The sequence below is a fragment of the Dysidea avara genome, chromosome 3 (assembly GCF_963678975.1).
Source record: "Dysidea avara chromosome 3, odDysAvar1.4, whole genome shotgun sequence".
In the NCBI taxonomy this organism is placed as follows: Eukaryota; Metazoa; Porifera; class Demospongiae; order Dictyoceratida; family Dysideidae; genus Dysidea; species Dysidea avara.
The window spans coordinates 6,700,558-6,727,721 of NC_089274.1; the positions used below are offsets into that span (position 1 = coordinate 6,700,558).

Genomic DNA, 27,164 nt, shown 5'->3' on the forward strand with positions numbered 1-27,164 from the left:
GAAAGTTATAATCATCTGAACTCTTGATTTCAAACCAGTTACACTTATCAGACAAGAGCTCCTGAGCAACATTTCCTTACACTTGTTTGTATTTTTTGAATTGATTTATGACTATGCATAAAGAAAAAAGAATCAGAAAGTCAATTGAGTGGCTGTACATGTGCTCCAACTATGAGTTATGGAAATTGCAATCAAACATGTGTCCAGCTGACTATCAATTACTGAAAAGTGAACTGGTTATTCTGCTCCATTTTCAGGCATTTATTTATTATGGCTCTACAGCACAAGTGCTGAAGGTCTGTATAGGACACTTGGTCCTACAACCTGTTTCAGAATATATGTTCCATATGCAGTGTTACAATTGAAGACCAGTACAAGAATCAATCCACTGACTGTAGAAATTACTGATGATTCTTGTGGAAGCCATCAGGTGTTACTAGGTATATTATATAACCAACAGCAAATTCCACACCACTGATTTTTCTCATTCGTGCATTTTTGTAAATCACATAATTTAGCTACGTATACTATGGGAACTCCTGTCACTCATGACCACACGCGGAAGTGCAAAAATAATTAAAAAAATTAAAACATGGGAATAGAGTGAGATCGCTGAAAAAAGTAAAGAAAGAAACAAGAGTCAAACAAGCCAGCATGTTAAAGAGATCTCTATTTAGACTCAATGGATATGGTAGAGACCAAAGAAAAAAACAGCAGTTTCCATAAATCAGAGACAGATATATATATGTACTGAGAATGCTTCTGTATAAACTTTATGTTTATTTGAGTCTAAAGAGAGATCTCTGTGTTTAACATGCTGGCTTGTTTGACTCTCGGCTAACTCTATTCCCATGTTTTAATTTTTAAAATTATTTTTCACTAGTTGGTTTACTTTTTATAAATCCATTTATGGATAGCTAACATAATATTAAGAGTACATAACAATAAAAAAGAAAGAATGTCGAACTTTAGATACTAATTTATGTTGTTTTTTATATTATGTACTCTTGATAATATGTAGCAGCATATTTAGGGGGTTTCCTGAACCCCTTTGAAATTTAAACTTGTGGGCTTGCAAAAAGTGAAACCATCATAGTTTGGTTGCACAAATATACAGAAAGATGGGAATAGAGCAGAGCTATAGTGCATGTGATAAGAAACTTGTCTAAAAGATTTTAGGGAGAAAAATAGTATGAATTTAACTATTAAGATCAAGATACTTTAATAGAACAGTCAGATGTATTCTAATAGAGCAGTCAAAAATACTCAAATAGAACACTCATAACAGATTGCAGGTATAGTTTTAGTAAGGAATAATGCTAGTACTAGCTTGAAAAATAAAATTTTATTATTTGGATAACTACTTTAACAATACTCTTGACCAGCCGTACTAACTTAAAGGGAGCTAAGCAATTAATTAAGCATAATTATATTAAAGATAGCTTAATATTAATAGTTTGTATTATAATAGTTTGTATTATCCATAGAGCATGAGCTAGTAAATTTTGAGGCATTTCCTGTTCAAAATCTGTCAGTGGTTCCCAGACTCCTGTATCAAACTCACTACCAAATCTGGAAACCCCTTTGGAAAAATGCTGGATACACCCGTGCTGGTGGTGCATGATATTACACAGTACTAAACCTGTTTATCGAGTCAGTCATCATGTACTACAGTACACAGCTGTTAAGAATTATTATAGAGTTAAGAAACACCAGTATACATGTACTGTTTCCTTACAATTGAATGTATACTTCAGCCTTGATATATCCAACTGATATATCACAATAAGTCAAGTACGCAGTGGTACACAACAACATCGCTGCTCTGGTATGAACTTATTGTACTGTGGTTAAAACATAGGTAATGATATATAGGGTTTCCAAATGAACATGTTATCATGAATACACATTATAACACGTTGGTTACCCTTGCAGAGACTAAATCAGATCAATGAGGAGGTGAAGCAAATTTGCTTGAGAATGCCACATATTGGGTGTTATCATTGCAATATGCAGTTTAAAATAGGTTATGGGCAAGAAGAAAGACATAGAAAGGCAACCTATATAGTTTTTATCCCCCAAAAGTTAACAATATTTCAGTTATTTTAAAAAGTACTTCCTATTGGTTCCTTTTGATTTCATATTTTCCAGTGGACCCATACTTCTTCCAAATTAACTTCTAAGACTTCTTTTGTGGTTGGGGGAGTTTCCTAAGGTGGTGTTTAGGTGAGTGTTAAATTAGGATTTTGGCCAAAAACATAAAACTACTACCGTGGTTCATGAAAGATCTTTAGCAATGGGTGAGAGCACTGGTTTTCAACATCCAACTATAGCACAGAAGTGAACACTACATACGTTTATTTAACACCTGTTTTACAAGTGTACAAACACTGTGTAAATTAGACAAACATAAAAAATGTGATTGTTCTATTAGCGTAGTTAGCTGCTAACTTAGAGTATCTCAATCTTCGTGACATGCCTTGATCAATAAAAGTGGCTGGCTCCCTTGCCTATAGAAATTAATCTGAAAATTTTCTGGGAGCATTCCCTAAGGCCTCCACCAAAATAACATCTTTCATGTCAAACTCTGCTGCAACCTTTATAGCTGGTATGGCCCCTCACCCTTTAACCTGCTTTGTTTCACTGCTCCTGAGCTAATTTATATATGCACTACTTTCCACAGCTTATTTCAACTATGGCATGTATAAAAGAAGGTGGATAGATCTTGCATGAAAAAAAGCTAATTCCTTATGAGCCATTCCCTCTTTCATCTCATTTGCATTATTAATGGCTCTTGTACTCCATCCTGATCTGAGAATATAATTAAATTCAATATTGGCTTTGTCAAATTGTCTGGTGGCACTGGATTTATAGATGCAACATAATATAAGTGCATACTATTGTGAGTCAGTTAAAAGTTAAGGCAATTTCTGCTCCCTAATTCCAAGGTAGTCAATGAGGGTATTATGCTCACAAAATAAAATATGTCTGGCTGCTATATATATATATATATATATAAATTTTGGCTGTTTTATTAGAGTATCTTGATCTTTGAATTAATATCTGCACAAATATGCAGCTTACGCTAGGGGCCAGCCCAAACAAAATTCCACATGCACATATATAATTATATAAATATTAAAGTTAGATATATTTTGATGCAGTCTTCTAAATGTCTCTTGCACATATATTAATTATGCTGAAATATTTATAATTGCTGCCACATAGTCAGCAATTATAAATAGTCATGTGATAGTCAATAAAGTTTCTTGATATAGCTAGCATGTCGCAGCTCACTTTAAGTTGTGACATAACAATTGCATGCAAGTTTTGCAATTGTCGGCAATGCACAGTACTCCAACATAAAATTCTGACTGGAATAAAAAACTGCTGACGATTGGTATAGAAATACGACAAATAATTGTTATATTTATAATTATCATAAGTATTGAGGCTTTTGTTGAGATGCAGTCATGTTTTACAGCTGCATGTTGCTGGGGATCAAGTCACCACTGCAAGGGTCTGGGATTTTTTCTGGTCTTAGTTATATACATGTTTCTGACTCCCTGTATTAACAGGCTTTAGGCCTTCTCACAGGTCCCTAGTGAGATAGCATTCACAGAATACTTGTAATACAATACTTACATACATGGTAAAGAATGCTGCCCATGTCATAATTACAATGATCTCCAGGACTTCAGTTAGATCTTCTACCGATCACAAAATACAGCAAACTCATACCAGACAGGTCAGTCATTATATAGATTTTTTTTTGTGGACTACCCTGTTTGTAGTAGGATAGCCAACAATTCACACTTATATTATAGCTTGTTGGGTCTGCTATATAGTGCTAATACATCAAATCAAATCGGTCAACTTCAACATGCTGTCACATACATCTATAAGGTAACATGCATTGGATTTTTAGACAAATCATAAGGGGCTTTTGGGGATGGGAGTGGCTTTAGCACCCCTATCTCAAATTTTTACTGCATGCAAGGTAGGAAGCTAAAACTGAGTACAGAAACAAAGGAAAAGACTAAGCTCTTATAAGAATCAATGAGAGTTGGTAGCTAATTTTTGGAGTGATGATTAGAATAGTGTTGTTATAATCAAAACAGTCTAATAGAACAGTCAAGTACTCTTAGACTAATAGACTGTACAAAAGATAGCTCTGTTAGGCTCTAAGGAAGTGTATATAAGCTGACATCAACCACTTTTTCTTGACCCCTAGCTCACCATGCATTGTGCCAAACAACCAAAGTTGAATTTTGTAATGTATTCTTCATATATATATTAGAATTCTTATTGGTGCTTTAATTTTGTTTTTGGGCTAAAGTATTAATTCTAGCAAACCATCATAGTACAGTATAGTAAATCTGCATAAGATGCAAAAAACGTTTTATGATTTAAAGTATCTATACAAAATGTAATAATTATTGTAACTATTGAAAATTAAAGATGTCAATCAATCAAAGTATTAAGTGATTGCTTTATTAGAGTATTTTATAAATAGCTACACAGAAATTGCACACACACTCACATGCACATGTGCACACATACCATTGTTAACTGAACTTCATACAAGAGCAAACAAACCAATGGTTTGATATAACCAGTTAGTCGACAATGGGCTTTACAAATAATCATATAACGATAACAGCACACTGCATATACCATTTTTCGAGATATCTTGTGACCAACCAATAAATCATATAAAACATCTGGCTTTCCAAATCAAAGAGAAGCAATTAACAATTTGCCTCTCTGGTTGTAGTGTACATGTAAACTGTGAATGCATGTCTATTATGTTAAGCCATGCATGCATATAGTTACCAGTTCAGTCATACCAGCCACCTACTGTATACTCCATTAACTGCAGCTGGCAAATCATTTTAAGCGAACTAACTGTTCCAACAAGTATCATTCTAGTTGTAAAACTTGCATAAAATTAATGGCAGAATATTCAGTAAATAAATTTGCATAAAATCCACCTACTTACACCTCATTTATGTTGGGTGATTAAAGCCATGAGAGTGATGTAACAATACTGCCTAATCAGGTCACTGCATAATAACTGTCTACATTGTAATGATCTTCAAATGTGCTATTTGTGTATGCCACCTGATTATAGAGTCAAGAAATTTTGGCCCAAATTAACACAACCCAAATTAGACATGTTTCACTGCACACATTTAGCAACTTTAATTTTTTAAGTAAACTATCTGCATATAGTTGTTTACGTCTATCTAGTCTGCTATGTCACACATCCATATAAAGTAACTGAAAATGTATTTACCATGACATGTCAGCTAATAAACAATGCAAAAAGGTCATCTAAAAATAGTGTGATGTAAGCATAAGGGACACTATATTTTATAGCAATGCAGGTTCCAATTATACTTCACACCACATATATAATTGTGTCAATGTACATTGTTACAATTTGTGTGGCCACCACATAACCATGTACAGGGATACCACATAATAACATTCACATTTTGCTCTGACATTATGTCATATGACCCTTTACATAAATAAACAATTAAACTCTAATCTATGTGTGCATAAGTTGTATGTTATAATGAATAACTATTGTGGTATCAGTACTGTAGTGTTGGAATGTATAGTGTTAATGTTGTATGTGGATATCTGTTGGCAAACATTGCAGACCACCATTAATACCACAAGATACATAATACAGATATTAGGTGTGGTCATCAACAACCACAACCTTAATATCCACTGGTTACTATAGTGTTGATAAACACTGTGGTTGAAAACTTACCATATATATAAAACCTGCCATCCATAAGTGTTTCTATATGTGAAGTAATCATAAACACACAAACACAACTTATAGTAGCTGCTGTAAGTACATGCAGAATACATAAAACAGATGAGCATATTTATAACTAATGCATGGGATCATTATGGGTATATACATACCAGGATTCCTTTGTGTACACATGCATGAGAAGTATACATTACACAATGATATAGCCAGCATCACAACTTGTGCATGTTTGATGCTATCAACATTAAATTTTAATGTATGTATCTGAGCAATTTTATTTGCTAAATTAATGCATAATAGCATGATTGTACAAAAGTAGAAATGAAATTAGTTCATAAAACATTGTCTGATCTATATAGCTCTTTCACTAACAAATGATAAAGTGCTTTGTAAAAAATAAACATGTTTGCTAAATACAAAAATATATTAATTTTGCAAATAAATTAATGATGAGTTTCGACTTTTAATCATGACTTATTAACACTTATATCACACTTGAAGAATGCCACATCATCCACAACAAATTCAGGATTATCCAGTATTGATATTGGAGCAAATTTAGGACAACCAGATGCAACATTCATGTCCGATTTTGGACAATGAAAACTAGTACTGGTTGGGTTGGGCCTGAATGACTGTACAATATTGTTGTTGCCTTTCTGGTTCACTAATGTCATTGTCACCATATGCTGAAATGGCCATTCTAGTAAAGCATCATATTCTCCCTTCATGATGGTAAGGAAGTAAGATATGTAACGTCCCTTGCCACTACCATCACCATATAAATACACACGTAGACACAGTCTGTACCCAAATCTGCTGGTGTAAAATGGTGCTGAATATAAACTGACAGTCTTTCCTAGTAGAGCATCCCTCCTACGTCTGGTGATATCTGGTATCTTCCATATGTTGTGACCATCATATGAAGTAGCTTGAAGTGTTTGTAAGGTGAGAGACACTTCCTCATAAGTACGATTTATCTCATTGATGCTCGCTTGCAAAGTGGCCAGAAGATCTTCAACGCCAGTTAACCGAAAGGTAATGTCTTTTTGTTGGCCTTGCAGCTCAGCAATTTGTAACCCGTTCTCTTTGTTTTCATTACGACCTAATTTTTCATTTATCTTATCTAATTTAGTGTACAGTAAAAGTTTGAGACCATTGTCGCCAATACTGGTAACACCGTTTAGCTTCTGAGGTGATTTACAGGATAGATAATTACGAACCATAAGGAGGTGATCTTTCTGGGATTCTTCCATGTGTCTTTCTAATTCTACATCATTTCCCCTAAAGCAACACTTTAAAAAGTGAAACTCGCAATCCTTCATTAGTGTTTGCTTTTTACCAAACGAATTGCGTTTTTGAGTGCCTAGATGAAGATCCATCTACAAAGAAGAACATTATAACAATGACATTTGCTGGTTATTGAAAATGTTTAGTTACCTTGTGCTGGTCCCGGCAAGTACAGCTCTCTTTCTTGCATAGTTGACACAGTTGCCTTCTGTAACACTGTTGTAAGTGTTCATCAAGTTGAGATTTAATAATCTCCTCACCACATCCTTCGTTGGGGCATGACACCTTGATTAGTTGACACCCCTCCTTCAAATGTTTCTATGATATAGAATAAAATTTATATGGCTTTAAGCAATTGGCATCTATACATACGTAATACAACCAGATATAGCCAGCAGCTATAGCTCTACCTGATAATTTCGATACTCTCCAGTCCAGCCACACTGAGGGCAAGTAATTACACTGCATTCAATTTCTTTAGCTATTGCCTTGTCGTGGAAAGTCTATTGGAAAGCAAAATCATATCATGCACGTATACAACGAGAGTATACCTCACCTTACTGGATTCAACGTATTTCTGGCATTTATCACAAAAGAGAGTTTGAGAGCTACAGAAATATTCACTGGGAAGATCAACAAAACATTAATATGAGCTATAGCTACACATACCTTTGTTGTTTTAGTTTCACGGCGCATGGAGTACACAGACGATGACCACATTGAAGCTGCAATGGTCCGTTCAGTAAAAAATGGCACTGAATACACTGCAAACGCTCGTCCAATATTTTCAATTGGACAAGTGGTGACTTAGTCACTGCATTCCCGGACATGTGAAAGTTCAGTTTTTATATGTACGCTGTGGCGATTTCGCAATCAAATTATGATGAAATAGATAATACCCCTTGCCTATATGCCTCAACTTTACCCTTTAGTGTGGTTAACCAATAAGCTAAAATGAGTCAGCGCTTTCGAACTAGCTATATTTATACACTGGTACTTAATGACGTCATTATGTGGTAATTTCCTCTTACCTGGCCAGGCCAAGTTGATTCACAGTTTATCGTCACCGCCCTCATGGGTTTTATTTCTCACGTGATAATCATTGTTTACGCTCCCTTACTCGTTTTCGTATATTGAAACATGGTGTGTGCAACAATGTAACAAACGTAACGATTATCCCAGCCCTCAGGGACTCGTTAGAACCTTCAATAAAATGGATTTCTAAAGCCGAGAGATTGTATGAAACGAGTAAGTATAAATAGTGACGTAATCAAATTATTGTTAAGGTATGTAGCTAGCTATCATGTTTTTCCATGTTAAAAGTGTTAGGAAGTATGAAAAATGACCTCCTGCCCGCATGACTTTTTCAAATATCCCTGACGATAAACTGTGAATCAACTTGGCCTAGCCTTATAACAATCTCTTGACTTTTTCAAAGTGTTACCACAAACTTTATTAACTAACATTTTGTATTATACCCATGCATATATGAGGTTTACAATTGTACACAATAATAATAATAACTTTAGGGCACACGTCTAGATGCCCCGAGTATTCGACTTTAGGGCATGCTACTAGTAGTTGCCCTGAGCATTCAACTTTAGGGCACTATACTTTAGAATCTGTTACCAATGATGGAGGTGATTTTATTCCCCTAGTATGTGAATCATTCGGTGTTTGGTCTACTTTTGCTTTATCCACTCTTTAGCAGTATTACAGCCGTTAGGGTTATAGGCTCAGGTTCAGCTTTGGTTTCTTCTTCACCTTTGTTAGTCTTCAATATATAGAAGTTACTCTACTCAGAGACATATATTAAAGACAGAAAAGAAACTAAATGAGGTGCATACCTGGGAGCTACTTAGCTATAGCACAGTGGCTACGACCCTGGGCTCACACACTGGGGGTCCCAGCCAATGGGACTTTTTTTGTTTGTTTGTTTGCTGCATGCATGACAGTTTGTGTGCCTCTAGCTATGACAGCTGAAACAACACCAAATATTTAAATTCTTAGCGTATAGCTAGCTAGACTACAAACCAAGTTGAACAACTTTGTTCCCTTAGTAGTTATAGCCAGAGCTCTTAAAATCACTGGTATTATAGAAAACAGCAGAATTGTTGAGGAAGACCTGAACTATAGCTATGTTTCAAATATACAAGTCATGATTAGTCATCACCATGCAAGACATTATAGCTACCATGCAGTATAATTCAGTTTTCGCCCAGGCTCAGTCTACTCACAGAGGTGACTGGCACGACTGTAGTATATCATCCATGCATGCGCAAATCTATATAATATATACCGTGATCTGCATATCAATTAATGGGTGGTCGTTCCCTGTGACGGAGAGTCAGTTAGCTAAGTGAGGATTCGGAGGATTCATAATAAAGTTTCCACTTGACATTGTAATATAATTTTTCTTAGGCTATAGATAAGCTGCCCTTGCAGACCACACCCATGCATGCAGCTATATTGTATTGTGGGCACTGTTATTAACCGAATCCGACAAAAATTCTGTGATACACATGTATCCATGTACATGCATGCAGATAGCTAATATTGTAGTTTTAAAGAAAAAATATGCGTGTGATCAAAATCCACATGCCAAAGTTGCACCAGTGACAATCTGCGCCACACATATACAGCTGTTCGCAATGTTATCATGTATATAATATATTAGCTACATAAATAGTGCATGACTAGATTTTGTACATAACAGATGAAATAGTTAGTATTGCCAGACAACCCATACACACTATTTCATTCACCAGTTTTGCTTAGTTGTTCACAACCTTTCTGTCCTTGGTCCTTTCAAAAGAAAGCACTTAGCTTTCAACATAGACACATGCAGTAAAAAAAAAATTAAAATCAAATATGCCTTTATGGTTACTGCATAGTGTGACATCATGTGTACGTCAGTACAGTTCAGTTTAAGATGACCGCCTGACTATCACAGCAATGGCTCTGATCCATTCCAATTTACACGTGCATTCTTCCAGCTACAGTAAATGAGTTTGAAAACAAAATATTCAGAAATGGCTACTTGGTTGATTGGTATATAAATATATAAACAGAAATCAACACAAAAAAGGAGTGCAGAAATAACTAAATATAAGTACGTAAGGGGTCAAAACAGCATTGTCATTTGCATCTGTAGCATTTTTTAATCATACAGTTCATACAGTACGATAGTACTGTATAGTAGGGACCACAAAGGAGTAGGCGTGACCCATGAAATAACATCACCCAAAAACCAGCCTCAATTTTCCCAGATGATGAAGCAGTATTGGTTAGGTAAAACTAAGCCCAAACAAGCTTTCAGACCAACCCGAAACGTCTTCAAAAAGTTGCTACGGAATTTTTTTTTTAATTATTTAACGGAATTTTCTACTGACTGAGTAAGTAAGTAACTGACTAATGCCTTCAGACAAGTGTATAACTCAATAACAGCTTAGGCTATGGGCTTGATTTTTTCACTGTTCGACGTTGCTTTGGCCCTTTGGCATACCGCAGTACGTACAATGCATTCTTCATGGACTTACAAGTGTCCTCCTTTGTGTCCCATTCATTCATTTTTGCTGAAAGCGAAAAGTGTCGATTTGGCAGTAGCACATGATGGCTTTCCTTCATAACGGAAATCGTCCTTGTTTTTCATAGTGGCTATTTTGATTACAGAGGTGCTTTTCGAACAGTTCTTGATTCATACTGCTAACGAGTTGAACATATCCGACAACGAAGCGTAATGGATACTTCACTTTCAGATGATAATTGAAATAACTGGGGCGCACGGCACCATTTCTTTCTTTTGGTATATGAGTGGATTGCAGAGGTGCTTTTTGAATAGTTCTTGATTTGTAATGTTGTGTAATGGGTTGAACATAGCTGACAACGAAGGGTAATGGATACTTAACTTTTCAGACGATAATTGGTATAGTTGGGGCACGCGGCGCCATTACAGATGCGGTATGCGTGAGTACACCAGTCATAATAATTATTTACAAAAGAAGTTAACAAACAAGTACACCGAATTTTCAACTAGAGTAGGGACCATAGTACATTGATAAAAAGTACTGAAACAAGCTGGAGTAGTGCACGATATTTAGTCACAGTAAAATAATAAGAAGTGTCATATCCCTACTGTGCTCAAGATACCATAATGGAAATGCACAGTAGGGATATAACACTTCTTATTGTTTCACTATCGTGCACTACTCCAGCTTATTTCAGCACTTTTTATCGATGTGCTATGGTCCCTATTCTAGTTGAAAATTCCAATTTTTTTGGTGTACTTGTGTTTACAAAACTTGTGCACAGAGTTTATTTAATAGTTATACCCGGCTGTGAGGGATATGCTGATATATACACCCAAAGCACAAGGGCCACAGGCCCTAGGGCTAGGGGTGTATATGTCAGCAAAACCCAACGCAGTTGTGGTATAAGTTATATATATATATATATATATATATATATATATATATATACACTTTAGGCACACTCACCTGATATGTGCAAGAACTACAGAGCACTTACACTGTTTCTTTTATACATCAGTGATAGTGGTTTTAATAGTGTGGGCTACTAGCCATTAGAACGTTGTTCATATGTCATTATGCTTTACTTGCAATTGTGGGGTATATACGCTCTTTTAAGTTTAGGATTTTGTACTACATTGACCTACTAACTTCACTATTGGGGTAGTAAGTTATTATATGTAGTTAGAACCATAAGTTACTCACCTATATGTCTTCTTTGTGTTGTTCCGTGATCTGCTCAATGCTTGACACATGGTGGGTAGAAATATGCATCCTTGCATTCCCAAAATGATTATTTTACTGATCATTCTTCATTTAGTAACTGTTAACTAGTCGAAACTTAGGGACCACTAGCATAATCTGTAGACCAAAACCCACAATTAAACACTCAGTGTCACTCAATATAACGAGTCAAAGCATATCGTATCTTTTAACTGGTGAGGGGCATCTTTGAATGCCCATGCTACAGTATAATGATATCTAGTTTGTTATGAGAAATTTTCAATTTATGGGTCAATTGGGCCTATGGCCTAAGCAAAAACCAGCAATGATTCTAATGTATATAAGCACTAACCAAGTTCTAATACACAGTTCCAATGGGGACACAAGATCATCAGCTTCAGTAACAATTTCTGTGTTTTGAGTAGTATCTGTATGTGTACAATAGTATATATGACTAGATATATAATAAACCGATATACCAATAGTTAATCTTATTTCTTCATCTTGCTCTCCCAATCCATTAAAATATAGCAAGTCGAAGTGAGCAGGTTGCCTATATCAAACAGACATAATGCACATAAATCCTTACCAGCAACAAGTACCTTTCTACATTCTGTATATCCTCTTATGAGCATACATATGGATTCTGTTTTCTATATACTGAGTCTTCACATATACAGTGTATGCATGTTTGCAATCACTATATGTACACATAATAAACCTGTTGTATACCTGACAAAGAAATCTTTACTACGGGTGAAGAGAACACTAAAGTGACTCTCACTACACACAACCCATATTGGATATCTAGGTTGTTTGTAGTACTTGCCTACCTGTAAAAAGACAACATTACAATAAACACAGCATATTTGACATTGCATTCCAACTCAGACAATATCAACCACAAAGGTATAGTTTAGTGCTCTGCGATATACTGGTAATAAACGTTTATCATGATAAATTATCATAACTGATTATCATACCATTACATTCTTTCATAACCAATATATTGAAATACCAGTATATCGATGAATACCAGTATAGGATTGCTTTTAACCCAGGACATGCCCTAAACAAAAATTTGAGGTTCTCACATTACAACACATGCCTACTTGTACTGAACTATATATTTTTTGGTTTTTGGGATGCATACTGCTTCATACTAGGCCCAAGAAATGATACAATAACAAGTTAACTATATCGATATACCACGATATTTCCTGTTACTAACACCGTGTATTCAAATTTCAATACTGCTGAGCACTAGTATAGTTGCGACCACACATGGAGGTAATGGCTTACATGGATACTGAGTTGGTGTCATTATATTTATTGCTTATAGTAGGAAGTGAAAAGTACAATTACATATATGTATGTAAGTGCAGTACATACACAACCATATACTAAACATAACAGAATTACTCATACATGTTCATCATGGAACAACATTTTGGTATACTGAGTCTTCAGTTGCAACAGGTTTCCAGTTTGGACTACTCGATAGAGCAGCCTTTGGTCTCTTTGGGTACCAAGTTGTAAGTAAATTACACTAGCACGCTGGGAGTTATGGGCTAAACCACAAACCTCATCGTTTGCCATTTCTCGAACACCCATACGAATTTTCGAACAGAAGTACTTCACTCAATGACCAATTTTCAAACAGCTAGTTCACACATTCCAATGAATTACTCACTAAGGAATTACCCTGCCACTTTGAGGTTTCTATGGGATATCTAACTACCAGATAACAATCTGTAAATGAAAATTTACAGAGTTAAAATTTGGGAATCAGGAAGAACAAAGATCACTCTATTGAAAGGTCCAAACCGGAAGTATGCATGTTGTTGTGATGAGAAATTACAGGTGTTTGTTAGATTGATTGAAATTTTGTTCGATTCATGCCACCAAGTATCCACTAGTGCCCCTGGAGTGTTTTACCAATAGAAGCCACTGAAGGTAAATGTTGTATTGTTGGCTGTTACAGCTCAGTAAGTCTTCAGTTAGCCTTTATCAGCCTTCATCCGTTGTGTGACTCACTTAGTATATTAAGTTCGATAATACATACTGTTTGATAATAGGCGACTTACGCTAATACAAAGATATACTCTACACCACATGCACACAAACTTACAGTACAACTCTTATAGTATTCAAAAAGGCTTAAAAATCCAATTTCACTTTGGCAGTCTAATCCCTTGAGCTGCGTCTGTAGTACAAACATAATAAAAACATCAACAAAATGTACAGATACTAACATTGTCACTACCAGTTCCCAGAGCAATCACTCCATCATGAGTGTTGGAGACAGCTTTACCTACCAGAAACAAATTCACTAGATCCTACAAAAGCGATACAGCGTATTACACATGTACTTATGATCAGGGTGGTCTAGGTGTGTACAAACTGTTTGTACAAACCTGTGTGCAATAGCTGTGATGTCCAATGAGTTTATTAGTAGGCTCATCCATCTCATTGATGATGCTATGATGCATTATACATAAAAGCTGACCATATCATCAAACAATTACACCACAATATGCAAGCAACATGTGTGCGTAGCAAGCAACATGTGTGTGTGTTCTCAAAATTAGTAAACTAAATACCCACATACAAATCTCAAATTAAATGCATATTAGACCACCAATCGTACATGCATGACATGATCTAAATAAACGGCTACACAAGTACCACACACCATGCACACATACTTATGTACTTGTACACACACACACACACACACACACACACACACACACACACACACACACACACACACACACACACACACACACACACACACACACACACACACACACACACACACAAAGGCTCATCCAATACATCTAAAATACCCTGCTAAATTGATACACAATTTATTATGCGTACAGTTTATTCACTGTGTGCACATACCATTGTATTTTTCGTGTTAAAATTACAGAAACTAGTAGTAATATGCAGCCAGAGTGCCTAATGAACTAATCACAATAAATTATTAAAACAATATACTACACAGCAGGTTTTCTCTGAGGGGAAAATTATGTTTTTCATGGATTGGCTCAATTAAGCAAAAGTTTTCCAAAATTTTCAGCTCAATCAAAATGGCATTGTGTAAGCATTATAAATGCATTTAGGATCCTGAAGAAGATAAAATTTCCCCCATCAAAATTTTGGGATGGTATATAGTGATTTGTGAAATGTTTCCCCCTAGAAAAAACCCATACAATGTGTACTACTAGTGTGTCATTAGCGATAAGTACAATATCAAATGCATGTTGGCTACACAAAAAGGTCATTGAAGGATGCAAAGGTCTTGTTCTTATAGACACAGGATGTCTATGACAAGTGACCTTAATTAAACAACAATGTGAATTTCAGTGACTGAAAAAGCAGAAGTGCACATAGGTCAAAATAGTTAATATACTTCCAAAATTGAAAACCTACATCACTTATTCAGTTTCCAGCCCTATTTTAGTAGTCATTTTTCACAATGCAGTAGTTTTACTGCTAGTAAAATTGGAATATTAGTTTATAGGTGACCAGGATATCTTATTCAACATTGCTACTTACAAATTGTAGGTTTGCTTGAAGGAAGACTTTTAATTCATTTCTGCTTCTTATTTCATGAAGTACTAGCTAAAAGAAACACATTCATGTTCATGTGATGGTGTTACAAAGATTAATGTACTTCATCTATCACATCTCCAGCTAAGCCACTTGAATGTTGAACAACACTAGGACTATAAGAATGAACAAAATACAAAACATGCATGTATTCTCTGTCTGTGCGTTGTCAAACATACAGTGTGCACACTAGTCCTAGGATTCTTAGTATTACTATACCTACTGTAGCATACTCACAGTGCCACGATAGCATAGGTACTTGACCTGGCTTTCCATAATACATCCACCATGCCACTAACTAAAGCATCATTCCTGGAACACATGTATTACATACATATCACATGTATTACATACATATCACATGTATTACATACATATGTTGACTAGTTGCATTGTTTAAGTACAAAGCTACAGTGTTACCATATGCAAGCAGCATTCTGTCAAGCATTGCAGCTGGTAGTATTAGTAGGATTAAAGGTCAAACTTTAAAGCAATGGCTAAATCCTAGTTGATACAAAATCTTGATCAAGTTACCCCTTAAGGGCACTTGCTATTACAAAGTAGGTCAAATGTTTTCACATGATGTCTGACTTCAGTAGGTCACTGTAGAAACCATATACAAGTCATCCATTATTTCATAAGGTGGAGTTTCTGCCATGACAATGCTTCACAGTGGAGTAGCTGGCATATGAACTCATTAGGACTGCAATATAAGGTATATCCATTCACTTGACTGGACTACTTTTACTGGACTACTGGACTCAAACGTTTTTTTGTTTTGTTTTGTTGTTATATAGCCAGACTTAACCACAGAAGACAGCACTAAAACCTCAGTATAAATCACTACTGAAAATAATTTGCCTACTGCTAAAAATAATACAAGCACTGTGTATGGTTAGCAGTGCCAATGCATCTTTCTCTAGCCAACTTCTGTTAAATCACAAACAAAAATTCAGCCAGTTTTACACCATGGAATTACAATATGTAACATAAGGAAGGATATAACATCACCAAAACTTTCAGCAGTCTATGTATTCACTATATATTTGTTGACCCTTTGGTTTATAACGTTTGTAAATAGCAATGAGTTTGCAGCGTTAGTGAACCAGAGAAACGCTTTCCAATGCACACAATAAGGTGGCCTTACATTTAGTGTAACAAGTTCAAACTATTAATTATGAATTCACACCATTTAATAGACACCTAAAACTAGACTACAATATATGCCTGCAATATGCAAGACAAGCTGAGTGTGTGGTATACAAAGTAATGGTCTTACAGCTAATCACTTTTAGTGGTTAAAAAGTGTTCAAACTTTATGTCCAGTCCAGTGAATAGATACACACACACATATATATAGTACACGTTTACAATTTTATAATAGCACCATTGCTTTTTTGTAAGACGGATTGCTATAAAATTCAATTAACCCTTGATCTGTGATATCATATGCCCCTACAGAATAGAGTACCTTTTTTGTTATTTTACTACCAGGGTACCAAGTGTAAAGCACACTAATGGAGGATCATTTTGATTACTCCAGCACCATCTGGTCATTACAAAACAATCAGGATGTAGGATGTGGATTTATGATTACATTGATGATTTATAACCAATATCCTGAATTATAAATATTAATATATACTGTACATTGGTGTAAACAACAAAATGTCCGACAATCAAAAATCAAAGAAATTTCTTGCACATGGATATATGTACATTATGAATAAATATGATATGTAAGACCAAGAAATATTAATTATATGTTTCTGGTTCCCTTCCTGGTAATTTTTTTTTGCTGAATGAATTCTGCAATCACCCAACATACAATAATTTACAATATCTTATATCTGTTGAAAGGTTTCATATTTTGTATGCACTCTTTTAAAGATGCACTAACTTCATACCGGCATTAACTTTGTTTTTCCCTATAATTCCATGTACTGTTTGTCAAATGTAGTGTACCACATAAAAAAGTTTCCAAAAAAAAGTTTGGTCACCTGGTCAATTTTGGGGAATCGGGAGGTCCAGAAACATATAATTAACTTTGCTTGGCCTAAACTATGAAAAGTAATAACCATATCGGTGCTTCTACTTCTCAGGCTGGGGCTTATAGCTCTTGCTTTTATGATTTGCTTGGTTTGATATGCATGCCACCATGAAAGATAGCCACACAAACTTTAATATGTATTGAAAGTTTTTGTTATGTGTAGTAGCGTATGGAGATACATATAAACAGTCCCATTGTGCAGGTTTACTTACACTGAGGGAGTGCTGCTCTCAATCACAAATAACAGATGTTTCAAAACAAAAGCCTGCACAGTTGCGAGTACACCACAGGGGCCTCCCTGTTTAATGGTTAACACAATACATATATGTAATTGTAAAGAAATAAGCACACAACATTCACACAGACTGGTAAATATTTATTCTTGTATTAACAATTAACACAACTTTTTAACTATGATTCCATTCTTATCTTTGGTGGGTAAACAGTATAGGGGTGTGTACCACGCCTGTGGTTGAGATCAAAAGTGCCGTGCTGTGGAATATAACTGATATACCATGCTTCATGGCTACGATTACCATATATGGTGTAACTTCACACATTCTGCGAAATCCTTATCTAAACAGTAAACAAATCTCTAATAACAAGCGCCTAAATCAACCATCAATTATTCACCTCAGCTACTGGAACGATTTTCAATGAACTCTTGTCTCCTTCATGGATAACTCACTAATTGCGACTAAGTGGGCATGGCACCGTTAAGAGTCTAAAATGTCTGATCCATCAAGAAAGTCTACTGATTTCCAACTTCAACAGGTGCTGTTCCACTATAAATTGCTATCTATAATCATTTCATCTACTGGGGTGTAGAATATAAAAGTTATAACACGATTACTGGGGATATGACTATATGCGCGCTCTCATGAATCCTGCATATATTTTAGTCATATGCCTCAATCGCATGTTATAACTATAAAATATATACATGCAGGAAATAATAAAATTGCAGGATATCCGTTACCTTATGCTGCACCAGGCCATATTCCAAACCTGGCACTGACGAAAACACAAAATTTTGTCCAGTCCATTCATCATTAAAAGATCCCTTCGATGAGCCAAACAATAACTTTCTTAAACCCTTAACTGTTTCCTTTGTAATTGACTTCCCCTCTGACGATGTCAACATTTCTCGAGAAGGAACCAAGGAAGCTGCATGAAATAACATTTCAAAGAAATAGCACACCTTTCAGAAATATCCCCAGTTGTTTATAAATAAGTCATACAAGGATGTAAACAAGAGTTATTACATACAAACAGAATTCCAAAAATGTAAAACAGGAAACACAAATATGACAAAAAATGTAGATGACTTAATCCCAAACGGTGGATTGTTTTCGAGGGTAAAACGTCAAAAGGGGAAAATTTCATTTTTTTCAGGATCTTTATGCATATAACACTTTAACATGCCATTTTGATCGAGTTCTGAATTCCAAGGTATCCAAGAAAATGATCTTAGATAGCTGCCAATGTATAACCCCTTGAAAAAACCGTACCTGTGGTCACAGTAGAGAGATGCTGTATGTCACTATCATCAACATCTTCCAGCGACAACTCCATGACACAATTGTGAAGCTACAGGAATTAGAGTACATGCCTACATGTAGTGGGTAGCTACAGTGTGGTTGTAGCATAGAAGTATAAACATGCCAGGGTAGGTAACTTCTCAACAACATACTACATTAATTTGCATACTATTGTGAATGAATTCTGGCCACAAATATAAGCTGAGGTAAAACACATTGATGCAATGGTTAATCAATTACAACAAAAAAGACATGACAATGAGAACCATAAATAATTTGACACAATAATTTTTTGAAAATTACTATATCGTAAGTACATTGTATTGTACACTATTATTTGATACAAATAATGAGGGTAATAAGGTGTGTGTATGTAACTGAGTTTGTGTTGTGCATGTATTTACTTTAACTAACACTACAAAACCTAGTGTTACATATTACTAACACTACGGAACCAGAAACCAGAATTATTATCACTTAAAACACTGAATAAAAAAGATAAGTGAATATTCAATGTTTCCATTATTGATAGGATGCATAGAGTGTCAACCTTAGAATAGATATAGAAGCAATTTCTTTATAGTACTTCTTATAAATTCATACTGTATAATACCCTGCTGATTCATGGAGATAGTTTTAACAGATTAGAATTGGATTCCTATCAAAAACTACCTACTGTGAAGATTCAACTTGAGTACACTTAGTATACTGTACATGCAGCAATACATTTGGTATTGGATTCACAATGCAGTGAGAAATGTTGCAGTAAGATTTCATAACCTATCAATCCCCCTGGGATTTCTCTAACACAAATAGTTACTACAGTGAACAATTGCATAATACAGGCGTACCATGTATGTATGCGTACATTACTATTATTTTAGAGGTACACAGAAACATGCATGTATGTGCGCACTCACACACAACACACACACAAAGCAAAAAAAAGCAAAGCCTACAGCAGCCATACGTGCAAACACAGCTATTTCCACCCAGCGAACCAGCACTGAGATGTCTGTGTACCACTAAGGCACCTGAGCCTTGTGCAGGCAAATCCTCCTGGAGCAGGACTAGTAACCTGCAGGAGGACTGCCCAGGTCTCATGGAGGTAGGTCGTGGAACCTGAAGTTCCAAAACAACCCCAACACTACTAAGCAAGGCAAGGACAGTTGGGCATTTGCTCTCCCAGTAAATATGCTTCCCCAGATGACACCATCCCAATATACAGCTGGGTAGACTGGAGCAATGTGAGTAAAGTTTCTTGCTCAAGGAAACAACAACAACACACAACCGGGCATTGAACCGGGAACCTTTTGATTACCCGGCCGATGCTCTAGCCACTTGGCTATACTGCCTCACACACACAAAAAGCCTACAGCAGCTGAACAAAACACAGCTATTGCCGCCCAGCGAACCAGCACTGGGATGCCTCTGTACCACTCAGACACTTGAGCCTTGTGCAGGCAAATCCTCCTGGGGCAGGGCTAGTAATTCACAGGAGGACTGTCCAGGTCTCACGGAGAGATCGCAGAACCCAAAGTTCCACAATGACCTCAACACTGCTAAACGAGACAAGGACCTCACACACACACACACACACACACACACACGCACGCACGCACACACACTGTGGTATATGCCGTGTAATCACTTCAGTGATGGTCATGTAATCACTTCAGTGATTGGAAATGTCAAAGATCATAGGTGAGTACAGTAATTGTTGTTTTGCTGCTAGAAAGTAAAACTATACTGATATATTATGCATCTCCATACAGAGTAAACAACACTTTGCTTTAGGTTCTAAGAAACTCTACACTATTGCAGAGTGAATGATGGTTTACTACACTGTTGTTGTCATATGATAACATGTTTTGACATAACTCTATACCTGTTTCATCTGTCCAACAGCAGTTGCACTGCTGCTAACCATGCTGTCAACAGTTGTTGGCTTAATGTCTTCCCTAGTCAACCCCTTCTGTTTACTGATCAACACAGCAGGTTCACCAGTTGTTGGAATGCTTGCTGATGTTTTCGTGGGAGATTGTGGTACTGTTGTGCCTTGTTCTATCCTGTCCTTTACCTTGTGGGAGATGCGTAATGGTTTAGTTCTCTTGCTCTTAACAATAACTGGTTGAGCAGTACGAGTCACCGTCATATCCCTGGGTCTGTTACTATGACGAACTGATGATGTAGCTAAAGCCTTGCTAGGATCAGACTTCTCTAGGGGATTGATAACAACTATGGTCAGATGTAGTTTCAATAGCTATTGGCTTGTCAGTCTCTTCTTGTAGCAAGCTATCATAGACAGCACCTATATTTTGTGCATGGCTTGTGTTGGTGGATGTTAAGTGGATTAATTTATTATCAAGCAAAGTCTGATTGGTAGTTAGACCAGATTTAATAGTGGTCTCTTCTTCCTGAGGTGGAGTAGGTCTCTCAATTAAAACTGCTTTCACTTCAGTTATGCTCTTTTCTTCACTCTTTTTCCCCCTGTCCATGAAATACCCTACGATCACCTCTATGATGGTTTTGAAGGGGGATGGTTGTTCCTGATCAAAAAAATAAACATTGCTTAATGATCAATATACAACAATCAATTTCAAGGTAATAATAAACTGTTGTTTCATAAATTTTATTGCACAAGTGTGATATTTCCCTACAGGTATCAAAGAACTGATAATTGTGAGGAAATTTTCTTTTGATTGAATATTACACTACAATAACAAAATATACCCATGGTACATACCTTATTCTTCTTCATCAAACGCTCCAAATGTATTTCTTTACATAGCAGTGTTCTGCTGCTGATGCTGAAAAACGAAATTGGTAAACAACCTGTCTACATAAACAACATATCCACACATGCACACATGCACGCACACACGCACGCACACACACACACAGTACAGTGTTCATTATGTTTAACTAGTGCAACTATAAGACCCATATCACTTACTGCATAGTGACAACTTCTACATATAGAAAGACATACAGTAAACAATTACACAGTTACAGGTCAGTGCATGTGAGCACCACAATACTATGAGTACGAATGAATGTTAAAGACTATCGCAGATTCCTTATTTGTGAACTGCTTTGTTTTTGGTTGGAATTGTAACCACATAGTTTGTATAAACAACAGAAACTGCAAAACTGTAGCTATAACTAATTTTTCCTGTGTGTAAGCTTTTAAAATCAATTAAAACAACTTTCAATATAAACAAAACTTGTTTATATTGAAGTGCAGTGTCCCGATTCTCAATAAACTTCAAATATGAACAATGTGTAAATTGTGGTGCTTAAAAATCCCTTGCGTACTTTGTAACTCATAAAGTTTCTTGTAATAAATATGTATTAAACCAAAAGTGTGGATATGTGGACTATACCCAGGTCCAGTTATGGATTATTTTTTTTCTCAGCTTTTCATATAACACCTTTAACCAGTCTGTAGATGCCTACAGACCTTCAGCACTTATGCTGTAAAGCCTTAAATAAATAAATAAAAATAAAACACAGTAATGTACCATCAGTGATAGCAAAGATGGCATGTGGTTATTATTACTGATCAATACAGAAAACATAACAATTAACATGTACATGACAAATAGTATACACATGGATAGACCCAGTGGCGGATCCAGGATGGGGCATTTGGGGCAAATGCCCCCCCCCCCCCCCTTCAAGAAATTGCATACAAGATCGATATACTCTAATAGAGCAGTCAATTACTCTAATAAAGCAGTCACAATGTTCATGAGGCAGTGTAGCTTACCTATGAAGCTACAAATAGGATTTTATTTTACATAACAGACGTGATATAGTAGGTAAGGATAACTAGCTATTATTGTTGTGACCTTTTTTTTTGGTCTTCAACTGGTTTTCAGCAAGTTTTTTTGGTCTTCAACTGTTTTTCAGAAAGGTGCCCCCCCTCTTTCGAAACTCTGGATCCGCCCCTGAGACCCTTCTTTCAAGATCTTACCTTTCTGCAGTCCTAGGGCACTCAGCATCCATGCTAGCTAAGGTAGCTTTCAGGCCCTAGAGAATTATAGTGATGTTATGGTAATGTACTGCACAGGCTTTCTGTGGTTCTTGATCATTTTACTTTAGACAAGTTCCAAAATTAGGGACCTGCCGATTATGCTCATTATTTTACCTATTATGCTATGCTGCACTGCTCAAAATTTTGCCTATTATGCTAAAATTTATGCTCAATATTTACCTATTATGCTCAAATTATGCTCAATATTTATACCTCAGTTCTCGTGTTTTTCTAGTAAATTTGCACTTTATGAGAAAACAGTAAGTTGCTGAAGCATAGACTCTAAATCCCTGCTTGTCAAAATCCATGTCACGGTAAAGATCGATATACTCTAATAGAACAGTCAGCTGTCTTATTTTCTGACTGTTCTATTAGAGTATATCGATCTTTTTCTGTGATATGTATTTTGATAAGTAAGAATTTATGGTAATGCACAAGTGTTCTGCCTATTATGCTAGCATTATGCTCAATGCTTTCAGGCACCTATTATGCTCATTTAATATTATGCCAGCATAATCGGCGGGTCCCTATCCAAAATTCATGTGCCTAATGCATCAATTAGGAGAATGAAACTGATAGGTTCATAGTAAGACCACAAATGTGACTGAATTTGACAAAACAAGGCTTCGACGCACAAAGCTTTGTTAGGAGATATGGCGATTTTAAGGAATCATTGTGTAATAACTTCCCAGTGCCTACAGCTGTGCAAACAAAATTTGCACCAATTGTTCATCTGTTCACTAGCTATCACTGAGTGGGTGTATACATTTCTGATACCCAAAATTTGCCGTTTTGAGCAGCTTTTTTCGAGCGGGTAATAATATCACAGATGGTAGTACTAAGGGTGGGAGGGTGGGGGTAGTACTAAGGGTGAGAGGGTGGGGGTAGTACTAAGGGTGGGAGGGTGGGGGTGGACGGTGGTCTTAATATACGGGTATAAAATGGAGTAAGAAGACGATTGGAGTCCAGAGGCCAAGTTTGGGCTCTCCATGGCCCTCAAATTACTCCAAATTGACTGAGAACACTATTGGCGAGCTCTCTGTGAAGTCCCAGCTCACTACACACCATTATCACAAAGCCATGGCCATTTAATGGTGCCAATCTCACACTCGTGGCTTTGACAGGGTCGGAAGAAAGCTGCTACAGAAACCAGACTTGCCAGTGCTGAAGGAAGTACAGTGTGAAATATGATAGTGTATTAGACCAGCAATCCATTTCTGGTAAAATCGTAAGTTTGATTTTGTGTGTGTGGAAGCCTTGTTATATGAAATCCGGTCACAAATATAGTTTGTCATCTACCAAAAGTCAAAATAGCAGATGATTTTAAATTTTACCGTAGAGTCTGGTTGTTAAGCACACATATATATTACCTGTTAAGCACATACGTACCTATTACTCGTACTTAATCATGTTTGATAAGCGCATGTGGACGAACACGAAGTTCCAACATGAGATGCCACAACTTAACCATACTTAACCATACTTACTACAGGCACACTCACACACACACACACACACACACACACACACACACACACACACACACACACACACACACACACACACACACACACACACACACACACACACACACACACACACACACACACACACACACACACACACACACACACACACACACACACACACACACACACACACAATTTTGCTTTATACAACAGCCGAGGCAGACAACCAATGGCATCACAGCCATCTAGTTAGTCAAAAATGGGCTTCACATGTACGAAATCAGTACAGCAGCACACTATGTATACCGTTATACAGTGAAACCTGAGTTGTGTATTTAATATGCAGTTGTGTTCATTTTTTAAGTGTCCACATAAACTGGTTCCACATACGACATATATGTATATGAAAGCATGCAGATTGTTACAGTGTGGGTGCATACACTGCAGCTGGCAATATGGCACTGTAGTTGTCTTCATTTAGTAGTTCCAACAAATAGCTAATAGTCTAGCTGCAAGACTTGCATAAATAGTGAAATGATAGTCAGTAAATAAATTCGTATACAATCCTCCTAGAATCACCCCTAGTCCAGCGCTCATGTGGATGTTGACTACATTTAACACGTAGTAGTGGTAATACTATGTGGTGGCCATACACATGCACAAATGTATGTAGCTACAGTTTACACAGGGTTAGGCCACTCCAAATAAATTATCTGTTTCCCGTCCTGGACTCAGGCATATTTGTATGCGGGTGGGCGGTCCATTTCCATTATTTCATTATAAGATTGGCTAGCTTTTCAAGCCATTATTTACCTGGCACAGCCAAAAAGGCTGCATAAAAACATGCTTAAGCTTGTTCCTTTCTTTGTAAGTTGCAAAAATAACTCAAACGTGAAATTTGTACTGACTTGATAGCACTGCTGACACTGTTTCAAGATACTGAGCCTATCAGTATGCAAGAATAACCGGAAAATAATGGAAGAACATGGAATAATGGAACATTAAGAGCTGGCAGTAACCAGATGTGGGCAGTGGACGGGAAACGGAGAATTTATTTGGATTGGCCTTATTATGAATTCCATAATGTGGCTTTCTAACAGGAAGATTCAAGAATGCATGTATATATTACATTTATATACACTGAAATGGATCAGAACCCTTGCCCAGTGGCGTAGCCAAGGGTGGGCATGGGCGGGCATTTGCCCAACCATCACAAACTTTTGCCCAACCATCACAAACTTTTGCCCAACCATCACAAGTAGCTTAAGATTCACGCGAGGATTCACAGCAGCACACAAAACAATCCTACTTTAATACTGTAAAGCGTAAACGTGTACCTCATTTGTTGAACCATGACCGTATCTCTAAGCTACAGTCGTCAGTAGGATTCAGTGTGGATGGTGCTGGCAGCAAAAGATTTCGTTTCAGTGGACTTGTCAAGCGTCAGTATTATTTTTGACTAGACATTGGGTGACCTGCAGTTCGAATCCTGGGGTTGGAGGGATTTTTTTCCTTACTTTGGCCCCTTTTCTGTTGCACCTTTTCAGCTATAAGTCACTAAGTCTAAGTCCTTGAAATTAGGTTAGGTAATCCTAAGGCTGCAGCACATGTTGCTGTCAGACCTTTAGTGCTGGTCACTGTAAAGCACCGATACAATACAATAAGGAAAGTACCGTATAGCCTAACTTACTGCTGATGAAAGGAAACGGGAAAGCCTACTCTTCTAGATAACAATAATGGCAGACGACTGGAAATGGAGAAAAGGTCAAGTCATTATAAAGTGTCACCACTGTCACGTGCACAATTTGTACTGATTAACCGAGTTGTGGTTGGCACCAGATTCATGCAAAATGTACATTGGCTGCTATAAGTCTGGGATGAAGCATTCTTGGCATGCTGATATTTGTGATAAGACTCATTATAGTTCATAAATTAGCACCCCCGGCCTTTATTTGGGGCCATGTGGCGTTTACTTTAAAATGCATTACATATCGTTGTGGTGGTTGGTCTGTAAGCTATACTGCCAGTTGATTGTAGTAAATATGTGATGAACTGTTTACATTGTTGGTTCTTGTAGATTCAGCAGTTTGATGTCACGTGATGCTCGGCTACGACGATTGTCGGTGGATGCCTGCCCTACAAGTTTAATAGAATAGCATATAGCTAGTAAATGTTTGCATGCATGCAAGCAGCATTTGTTTACGGCCTTGTGTGCATACACTTTTCAATTTTTTCTTTGATAATGTCTCACATGAAAGTGAGCGTGTTTCTTGTGTGTGTAGTTAAGTTGATGTTATGCCCAACCATCAAATATTGGCTGGCTACGCCCCTGCCCTTGCCACAGTGATAGTAAATCAAATTCATGCATGTCAGCATGAGACCACTAGTCTTGCCAGCCAGCCTGGTCATTTGGTTGGGCTGCTAGTGGAGGACACTGGTAGACCCTCAGAATTGTAGCTCTATAGTTGTATTATGTAATTTTCAATTAGTATACAAGCTTTCCACACATTTTGTGCATAGCTACAATTATAGTATGACATGGCAACGTAAACTGCATGCATGTGACCATGTTACTTGTGATCTCATAGTCTCGTCTGCCAACCTGT

The 27,164-nt window shown here is 36.7% G+C and overlaps 2 protein-coding genes across 6 annotated transcripts; both read right to left on the minus strand.

Moving 5' to 3' along the window:
• Nucleotides 1–6,157: 6,157 nt before the first annotated feature.
• On the minus strand, nucleotides 6,158–8,043 carry LOC136249103 (TNF receptor-associated factor 3-like). 2 transcript variants are annotated; one of them, XM_066041032.1, is made up of 5 exons: nucleotides 7,757–8,043; nucleotides 7,644–7,695; nucleotides 7,498–7,590; nucleotides 7,238–7,405; nucleotides 6,158–7,179 (listed from the first exon to the last, which is right to left on the minus strand). In XM_066041032.1, the coding sequence occupies exons 1-5, from the start codon at nucleotides 7,915–7,917 to the stop codon at nucleotides 6,265–6,267; spliced, it is 1,389 nt and encodes a 462-aa protein (XP_065897104.1). In that variant the 5' UTR covers nucleotides 7,918–8,043; the 3' UTR covers nucleotides 6,158–6,264. The 2 variants fall into 2 exon arrangements, with proteins under 2 accessions (XP_065897104.1, XP_065897103.1); XM_066041031.1 differs by having other exon boundaries at nucleotides 7,644–7,710.
• A 1,847-nt stretch (nucleotides 8,044–9,890) lies between these two features.
• On the minus strand, nucleotides 9,891–23,124 carry LOC136249120 (probable ubiquitin carboxyl-terminal hydrolase MINDY-4). 4 transcript variants are annotated; one of them, XR_010698054.1, is made up of 18 exons: nucleotides 23,030–23,124; nucleotides 21,797–21,860; nucleotides 20,939–21,599; nucleotides 19,021–19,099; nucleotides 18,489–18,676; nucleotides 17,722–17,807; nucleotides 15,697–15,771; nucleotides 15,524–15,575; nucleotides 15,406–15,471; nucleotides 14,749–14,813; nucleotides 14,256–14,319; nucleotides 14,094–14,177; nucleotides 13,970–14,044; nucleotides 12,571–12,671; nucleotides 12,318–12,391; nucleotides 12,191–12,266; nucleotides 11,821–11,945; nucleotides 9,891–10,083 (listed from the first exon to the last, which is right to left on the minus strand). XR_010698054.1 is itself a non-coding variant. In XM_066041057.1 (17 exons), exons 3-17 carry the CDS (start codon nucleotides 21,203–21,205, stop codon nucleotides 10,035–10,037), a joined length of 1,401 nt encoding a protein of 466 aa, XP_065897129.1. In that variant the 5' UTR covers nucleotides 21,206–21,599; nucleotides 21,797–21,860; nucleotides 23,030–23,116; the 3' UTR covers nucleotides 9,891–10,034. The 4 variants fall into 4 exon arrangements, 1 of the variants encoding a protein (XP_065897129.1); XR_010698057.1 differs by having other exon boundaries at nucleotides 11,821–11,976; XR_010698055.1 differs by lacking the exon at nucleotides 9,891–10,083 and adding an exon at nucleotides 11,621–11,770.
• Nucleotides 23,125–27,164: the final 4,040 nt, after the last annotated feature.

Excerpts from the sequence above, each read along its gene's own strand:
- LOC136249103 (XM_066041031.1), bottom strand. The coding sequence starts at position 7,917 with ATGTCCGGGAATGCAGTGACTAAGTCACCACTTGTCCAATTGAAAATA. Across the intron at positions 7,711-7,756 it reads GTGAAACTAAAACAACAAAG|TGAATATTTCTGTAGCTCTC; the intron begins GTATGTGTAGCT and ends TGATCTTCCCAG. Across the intron at positions 7,406-7,497 it reads GAGAGTATCGAAATTATCAG|AAACATTTGAAGGAGGGGTG; the intron begins GTAGAGCTATAG and ends TCTATATCATAG.
- LOC136249120 (XM_066041057.1), bottom strand. The coding sequence starts at position 21,205 with ATGACGGTGACTCGTACTGCTCAACCAGTTATTGTTAAGAGCAAGAGA. Across the intron at positions 15,576-15,696 it reads ACCTATGCTATCGTGGCACT|TCCTAGTGTTGTTCAACATT; the intron begins GTGAGTATGCTA and ends TCATTCTTATAG. Across the intron at positions 10,084-12,190 it reads GAACTGTGTATTAGAACTTG|CTGGAAGAATGCACGTGTAA; the intron begins GTTAGTGCTTAT and ends CATTTACTGTAG.